This window comes from Zalophus californianus, chromosome X (assembly GCF_009762305.2).
Source record: "Zalophus californianus isolate mZalCal1 chromosome X, mZalCal1.pri.v2, whole genome shotgun sequence".
Taxonomy (NCBI): Eukaryota; Metazoa; Chordata; class Mammalia; order Carnivora; family Otariidae; genus Zalophus; species Zalophus californianus.
In genome coordinates this window covers 2,722,299-2,730,582 of record NC_045612.1, presented here as the reverse complement: position 1 = coordinate 2,730,582, position 8,284 = coordinate 2,722,299, and the positions used below count along the sequence as shown (strand labels likewise).

Sequence of the window (8,284 nt, the reverse complement as noted above, 5' to 3'; positions counted from 1 at the left end):
ACAAATTGGCCCATAGCATACAGAAATAAGAACCCTTAACAATACAAACTGAAACTGTATTCAAAACTGAAGTCACCCTCAAAAGTTCCAGGACAGGCAGTTTTGGGAGCCAATTCTACAAAATATCAGGGAAAACTAATCACCATCTTATGTCAACTATTCCAAATCTATACAAAGATGGGCAACTGTTTAACTTATTCTCCCAGTCTAGGTATTCTTTTTTTTTTTTTTAAGATTTTTATTTATTTCTTTGACAGAGAGAGAGACAGCGAGAGAGGGAACACAAGCAGGGGGAGTGGGAGAGGGAGAAGCAGGCTCCCCGCGGAGCAGGGAGCCCAATGCGGGGCTCGATCCCAGGACCCTGGGATCATGACCTGAGCCAAAGGCAGACGCTTAACGACTGAGCCACCCAGGCGCCCCCAGTCTAGGTATTCTTGATTCAAAAATCAAATGTGGACATACCACAAAAAGTATACTTATGCCAAGTTCATTCATATAGCAGCAAATATCCTAAATAAATTAATAGCATATTCAACACAGCAGTGAATTAAATGAACAGTCTGTGTCTAAGGGAATGAAGATAATTTCAATTGTAATTCCCTACATTAACAAATTACAGGAAATAAAAATAATTGATCACATCAGTGGGTAAACAAAAAGTCTTTTTTTTTAAAAAGATTTATTTATTCATTTTAGAAAGAGAGAGAGACCAGGGGGAGGGGCAGAGGGACACAGAGAGAGGCAATCCCAAGCAGGCTCCCTGCTGAGCACGGGGAGCTGAGAAGATGGGGCTCAAGCCCAGGACCCTGAGATCATGACCTGAGCTGAAATCATGAGTTGGACGCTCAACTGACTGAGCCACCCAGGTGCCCCAAAGAAAAGTCTTTTAAAGTAATTCAAGATGAGTTCATAGTAAAAAGTAAGAACTTCCATTTCCGAAAATAGATAACATACAGCTTCACATCAGGCATCTGTCCCATGACTGCGTGTGTCACACAAGGGTAGAGGAGGGCCTCCTGGGTGAAGACTGAGGGGTCACACGTCCCAGAACACTGGGGGCCACCGAACTCCGCTGTGTCCCTGCCAGCGGCCCTGAGAGAACCCGGACCCTGTGAGCAGGCGAGGCACAAGCCCCGCAAACCATCCCTCAAGTGCTCAGTGATGTCGGACACTGAGAGCCTTGGTCTAAGGGGCACAGACTCGGGGCTGCAGAGTGCGGGGGCTCCATCCTACCAGAGTCCAGGGGAGGAGCCCAGGGAGGACCGAGGGACCCCGGCCCGCCCGCTCCCCTCTCCTGCCCCACGTAGCCCACCCCGGAACCCATCTGCGCCCCACGTGCTGGCACCCTAAGGGACCCCTTCCTGTGGGGTCCGGATGTGACGAGCGCCGACTTCCGCCTCGGAGGCCGGAGAGACGCCGGGACCTCCGTGAGTGGGAGGACGGATCTCGGTCGGGAGACGCCAGGCGTGCAGGTAGACGCACCCGTGAGGGAGCACAGAGTGCGGGGTCCCCCAGGAGCCAGGTCGCCATGCCGGCAGCCCCGAGCGACCCCGGCAGGGGACAGCGTCGTCCCGCTGAGCCCCTCCCGCCGCGGCCCGGGGCACTGGACAGGGGTCCCCAGATGGACGGGCCCGGGCCCTCCCTGGAGCGGGTTGCGGGGGGAGAGGGAGGACTGTGGGGGCCACTCCTCCCCGCTCAGGTCCAGCCACTCGGGCCCTGCCGCGGCCCGGCCCTGGGGGCCCCCCCGGGGAGGGTGGCCACAGGTGGGTGCGTCCGGTGAAATGCGCGGCGGGGGTCTGAGGGAGCTGAGGACCTGGGTCAGAGGGGAAGGATGCCAGGTCGGGACGGGGCAGGGGCACAGGCAGCCCCAGGGAGTCCGAGTGGTGCCGGGGTGGGGATCGATCGGGGGCAGGACCGAGGGACTCAGGAGCCCAGGACAGAGGGGACCTCACCGAGGTCGGGCCCCAGGGTGAGTCCGGGAAGGCCGCAGGGCGGGAAGGGGCCACGCGGCCAGTGCGGCGGACTGCTGCATCCGGGTCTCCCGAGAGTCTAGGGGCCTTGGCAGAAGGGGCAGGGCCTCCCTCGGGTGGACAGACGGCGGGCCCCGGTCCTGCTGGCTTCGCGCTGAGGATGCAGAGGGAGGAGTGAGGGACCCTGGACCCCAGCACAGCGTCAGTCAGGGAAGGTCCGCGGGGGTAGGGGGGGGAAGGGAACACGTGCAGAGTCCGCACTTCCGCATCCGGGTCTCAAAGACGCTGGGTGCCTTGGCGGGAGGATCAGGGCCTCCATCTGGTCGGCAGAGGGGCGGTCTCAGATCCAGCTGCGCTTTTCGGTGAGGATGCAGAGGGAGGACTGAGGGACCCTGGACCCCAGCACAGCGTCAATCCTCGAAGGTCCGTGAGGGGGGGAGGGGGCGGCGGATATGGGAGCACGTGGTGAGTCTGGACTTGTATATCCAGGTATCAAAGACTCTGGGGGCCTTGGCAGAAGGGGTTGGGTCTCACACGCCTGGACAGAGGGCGGGCCCCGGTCCTGCTGGCTTCACGCTAAGGATGCAGAGGGAGGAGTGAGGGACCCTGCACCCCAGCACAGCGTCAGTCAGGGAAGGCCGGAGACGGGTGGGGGGGGTGGGGTGGGGGGGTGGGGGGGGTGGGGGGATGGGAGCACGTTGTGAGTCCGGACTTGCACATCTGGGTCTCAAAGACTCTGGGGGCCTTGGCAGAAGGGGCTGGGTCTCACACGCCTGGACAGAGGGCGGGCCCCAGTCCTGCTGGCTTCACGCTGAGGATGCAGAGGGAGGAGTGAGGGACCCTGGACCCCAGCACAGCGTCAATCCTCGAAGGTCCGTGAGGGGGGGGAGGGGGCGGCGGATATGGGAGCACGTGGTGAGTCTGGACTTGTATATCCAGGTATCAAAGACTCTGGGGGCCTTGGCAGAAGGGGCTGGGTCTCACACGCCTGGACAGAGGGGCGGACACAGTCCTGCTGGCTTCACGCTGAGGATGCAGAGGGAGGAGTGAGGGACCCTGCACCCCAGCACAGCGTCAGTCAGGGAAGGCCCGAGACGGGGGTGGGGGTGGGGGGATGGGAGCACGTTGTGAGGCCGGACTTGCACATCCAGGTCTCAAAGACTCTGCAGGCCTTGGCAGAAGGAGCAGGGCCTTCCTCGGGTGGGTAGAGGGCCGGGCTCAGGTCCTGCTGGGCTTCGTGTTAAGATTGCGGAGGGAGGAGTGAAGGACCCTGGACCCCGGCACAGCGTCAGTCAGGGAAGGTCCGTGGGGGGGAGGGGGGGTCACTGGAACACGTAGTGAGTCTGGACTTCCGAATCCGGGTCACAGAGAGACTGATCCGATCCGCAGGCAGTAGGGACAGGCGGAGGCATAGGCACCCAGGGAGTCCTGGTGGAGATCAGAAGAAGGCCCGAGAGACCTGGACGCCCCATCTCAGCCTTGGGAAGCCCTGGGCTTCGTGGCCGCACGTGTTGGCCACAGACTTACCCCGGTGGGCTCAGGGCAGGGAGGGCCTTGGGGTTGGCAGACCAGCTTGGGGACAGCAGACAGAGGGGCCTAGGACCTGCCAGGGCTCGAAGCGAGGACCCCCAAGGGACTCCACAGGGAGCCGGCGGGACCGCGGCCCTGCTTCAGCTACAGGAGTCTCCTGGGATGGAAGAGCCCACACAGTGCGTGGCCACTTTGGCCTCAGGGCCTCCGAGACCCCCTGGCCGTTTGGATGGAGCCCTGCCTCGAGTATGCGGGTGGGGGGCGGTGGCCCACGTGTTGCTGGGTGGCAAGGCGAGGACCGGAAGGAGGACTGCGGAATCGGGGACAGCGAACAGATTTGGTCCCGGGAGGCCCCGGGGCCGGATGGGCACCTAGGGCGTGCCCTGACTTCCCAGCCACGTCTCCTAGAGCCTGGGGTCTGGGTGGAAGGAGCAGGCTTCAGGGCCGCCCAGGCTGAGCCCGTTCCTGCCAGGATGGAAGGGGAGGACCAGAGGGAGGACTGACTGGGCCGCAGTACGGACAGGCCAGGGAGGAGGCCCCTGGTGGAGGAGGAGCCCATGCCTCCTGTCCGGGGGTCCACATCTGGCTGTTAGAGCCTGAGGGCCTGTGGTGAGAAGGAGCGGGCCTGGGGTGGGGCGGGCCTGTGTGCGTGTGAGGGTGGAGTGCGGGGTCGGGGGGGGCGGGGCATGGGTCCGGTTGGGAGTCAGGGTGAGGACCCTGGGGGAGGACTGGCCGTACCCCCTCCACCCCATCTCAGCAAAGAAGCCAGGGCACCGGAGTCTGGCCGGGCCCGATCCAGGGAGGATCGGTCAGCAGGGGCCCAACCTGGCACGCATGCTCACTTGTCTCATGGGCCAGAAGGCGGGAGTCCTCGGGGAGCTGAGGTCTTGGTCTGAGGGGCACATGGCTTCTGTCTCACGTTGGGGACCTGGAAGAAGGGCAGGCCCTGGCAGGAAGAAAGAAGATGAGCGTCCTGGGGGCCTGAGGGCATCCCCACCCCAGGACAGAGGGGCCGATCCCTACAACCAGCCCTTTGGGATCTTGCCGGGGGCTGAGGGGGGAGATGGAGACGTGGCCCTGGATGAGGACGTGCTGGCTCCTCCCCCTTTTCTCGGAGCTCTCAGGGAGGTGAGGACCATGCTGGGAGAGGTCGGGGTCAGGTCATCTGGGGAAGCCCATCTGGGAGACACACAGGAGTCCCTGCTCCTGCCAAGAGTCAAGGTGGGGACACCCGGGGGAGCAGTGAGTGACTCCCAACCCACCCCTCGGGACCAGGAAGGATGGCCCAGAAGTCTGTGCCACCCCTACCTGGCGGCCCTGGGAACCCTGGGTGGGGCCTGTCAGGCTGAGTCCCTCCTCCTCTCCAGATCCTTCCTCTCAGGATGGGGAGGGCCGGGGCCTGAGGGTCTGCACTCAGGTAGCAGAGGACGCAGGTGCCCTGGCTCTGGGTCTGGCCCTGATGGTGGGGGGCAGATGAGAAATGAGGGGCTGCCTCCCACAGCAGGATCCTTAGGGCCCGGGCCTACCCTGCCGCTGCTGCCAGCCCTGGGGAGACGGGCGATCGGTGGGCCAAGTTGTTTCTCTTGACTTTTCCTTCTGGCGTCTCCCAGAGATGAGGCCTTGACACCAGGAGGGTGGCCTCGGGTCAACACAGGGAGTTTTCCCAGGCCTTCCGTGGGGGTCCAGGTATAGACGGAGAGGTGCGCCCATCCCAGCACAGACGGCACCCGAGCTTGGCCGTCCCTGGGATCCCGAGACGAGCCCTTAGACCTCTGGCAGGCGTGGGCAGAGGTGGGCCCCCTCACTTACCTTCTGTGGGGTCCCAGGGCTGCGCGGTCTTGCTGTGACCCTGTGGCCTCAGGCTGCGGGGGTGGGGCCCAGGCCCTGCCAGGGGAAATAGCAGTCCCCTGAGGGGCCAAGGAGGGGACCGCCCAGCTTGGACGGATGGGGACCTCACAGAGTCCGCCCCAGCCCTCCTGCCCCACTGGGGCCCGTGTGCCGTGCTCTGTGTCTGCACCCCGAAGTGACTCCTCCTTTTCTCCTCCAGGGGCTTCCAGAGCTCAGAGTCAAGGCCTAGGTCTGAGGCAGGAGCCTCTAAGGTCCCAGAGCAGGGGAGGTGCAGGTGAGTGCCAGTGGTCAAGGTGAGGGACTTGCTCTGTGCCTGGAGCCAGGGGCTCGCCCGTCCCACCCCAGAGGGGACCCCTCAGCACCCAAGTCTGTCGCAGCGCACTGTCAGCTCCGGGACTTCAGGCCTCTGCTGCCTGGGCCGCACCCTGAGGAGCCGTCCCACCTCTTTCTTCAGGGTCAGCCCGACACAAACGCCATGCCCCTGGGTCAGAGGGGTGAGCTCTGGAAGCTGGAGGAAGACCCGGGCCCGGCCCAGGGCCTGGTGGAGGCACAGCTGTCGGGGGCTGGGGAGGAGGAGGTCCCCCGCGCCCCCTCCTCCTTCTCCGCTTGGGCCTCCTCCCAGTCCGCCGCCCCGTCTGGCCCCTGCTCTGCCCTGTTTCTGGTCCCCAGGGAGGAGGGGTCTGCTGCTGGGTTCCAGAGTCGTCCCCAGAGCTCTCTGAGTGCCCGCCCCTCCCCCACTGCCCAGGCAGCCACTGCCTGCAGCCAGCCTGACCAGGGCTCCAGCAGCTCCGATGAGGAGGGGTCGAGCCCCTGCGAGGAGCCCGAAGAACCCCAGCCCGGGCTCCAAAACCTACTCCAGGGGAAGCTGGCTGAGCTGGTGGAGTTCCTGCTCCTCAAGTATCACACCAAGGAGCCGACCAGCCAGGCAGAGATGCTGGAGATCGTCGGCAAGGATGCCCAGGATGCCTTCCCTGTGATCTTGGGCCAGGCCTGTGAGTGCATGCAGCTGATCTTTGGTATAGATGTGAAGGAAGTGGACCCCAGCGACCACTCCTATGTCCTGGTCCCCGTCCTGGGCCTCACCTATGATGGGATGCTGAGCGGTGAGGAGGGAGTGCCCAAGACCGGCCTCCTGGTGGTGCTCCTGGGGGTGATCCTCCTGCATGGTGACCGTGCCCCCGAGGAGGAGGTGTGGGAAACGCTGGGGGTCATGGGGGTGTATGCCGGCCAGGAGCACGTCATCTACGGGGAGCCCAGGGAGCTCCTCACCAAGGTCTGGGTGCAGGAAGGGTACGTGGAGTACTGGCAGGTGCCCGGCAGCGACCCTGCCCGCTACGAGTTCCTGTGGGGTCCCAGGGCCCACGCCGAAACCAGCAAGTTGCAAATGCTGGAGTATTTGCTCCGGGTCAGGTGCGGGCAGCCGGCTTCCTCCCTGGCCCTGTCTGAAGAGGCTGTGAGAGATGAGGAAGAGGGGGCCTGAGCCCCGGGGTCCGCCAGGCCCTTTCCAGGCTTTGCTGGGTTCGGCAGCCTCTCCCGCGGGGTGCTGGGCATGAAGTGAGGCCCCTTGCTGGTTCTTCCCTGTGTGTGTGTTTGTGTTTGCGCGTCAAGTCAGAGCCCTGGGCGTTTTAAGGAGTGCAGGGCCAGGGAGGGTTGGGAGAAGAAAGCAGGGCAAGGAGCCTCCTGGGGGTGGGGGGTGGGGGTGTTTCCTGGGATGACTCCCACATCCAGAGCTTGGTGTCCTTGCGGAAGCTCTCCTGTGGGGTTCCTTGCCATAGAAGATTTCAGCCGCTTCAGGGGCTGACTGTGTGAGTACCATCCACTCCGCAGCATTTGTTCTTACCCAGTTCAAGAGTTAAGAGTTTTATCATATACCCGGGGCGCCTGGGTCCTCTGTTGTTTAAGCATCTGCCATCGGCTCAGGTCATGATCTCAGGATCCTGGGATCGCACCCCACATGGGGCTCCCCGCTCAGTGGAGACCCTGCTTCTCTCTCTCCCTCTGTGTGTGCTTTTTTTCTCAAATAAATAAGTACTTTTAAGAAAAAAAGAGTTTTTTTCATGTCCTGGACACCAGCCTGGACACCTTGCCTACTTGTTTGGGCTCTGGACCGAAATCACAGGGCTTTGGCCTAGGGATGGGTTGGAAAGGTGCAAGAACGGAAGAAGCAAGGGATGGGGGTCAGAAGCTGGAGAGATAGAAGTTTGTTGGTTCTTGCTTCTGATGCCTTCCTGACCATCGTTGTGCAAAGGCCAAAGGCAAGCCCGCGCACACACCCGCTCCTGCGTTGGCCTGGTTCTTCCAGAGTGGAGGGGAGACGTCCTCCCAGCAGAGAGGGAGCCGTGCTCACTGGCTCCTTGATTCCCACACGTGGGCTGAGCTCTGCTCTCTGGAAGGCCCTGGGCGTGAGCAGTGAGGACACTAGCAGAAGCAGGACACGTCCCAGCCACAGGGGACTGAGTCTAGGGGTCGCAGTCCTGGCAGGAAGGTGGGGAGGGGTGCCCTGAGTCCTGCAGAAGAAATGGAGGCAGGGTGAGCGGGGGCGGCTCCCGGGGTGAGCACTGCGGTGGAAATGGCCCCGGCCCGGCCCGTGGAGGCGGGGAGGCTGGGGTGACCAGAGGATCCCAGTGATTGCTTCTGTGCAACTGGTCACCGGGAAGCTGGGTGGCGACACTGCCAGACTCCGGTCTCTGCCTCCGTGTCAGGGAAGGCGGGGGGCAGGTTGGAGCCTATGTGTGGGGTGCACAGGCATGGGCTCATCGGGGTGCCGGGGGCGGGGCCCCTACCCTCCCGGGCGGGGTCCAGGTGAGGAATCCAGGGAGGACCGAGGGACTCCCCGCCTGCCCGCTCCCCTCTCCTGCCCCCACGTAGCCCACCCCGGAACCCATCTCCGCCCGACGTGCTGTCAGCCCTAAGGGACCCCTTCCTGTGGGGTCCGG

General features: G+C 63.2%; 1 protein-coding gene across 2 annotated transcripts; it reads left to right on the top strand.

Annotated features, from left to right (window-relative positions):
- Positions 1-1,335: 1,335 nt before the first annotated feature.
- LOC113936880 (melanoma-associated antigen 8-like) lies at positions 1,336-7,009 on the top strand. Of its 2 annotated transcripts, none has more exons than XM_035725375.1 (3): positions 1,336-1,472; positions 5,548-5,622; positions 5,803-7,009. In XM_035725375.1, the coding sequence occupies exon 3, from the start codon at positions 5,824-5,826 to the stop codon at positions 6,826-6,828; it is 1,005 nt and encodes a 334-aa protein (XP_035581268.1). In that variant the 5' UTR covers positions 1,336-1,472; positions 5,548-5,622; positions 5,803-5,823; the 3' UTR covers positions 6,829-7,009. The 2 variants fall into 2 exon arrangements, with proteins under 2 accessions (XP_035581268.1, XP_035581269.1); XM_035725376.1 differs by having other exon boundaries at positions 1,343-1,472; positions 5,111-5,622.
- Positions 7,010-8,284: the final 1,275 nt, after the last annotated feature.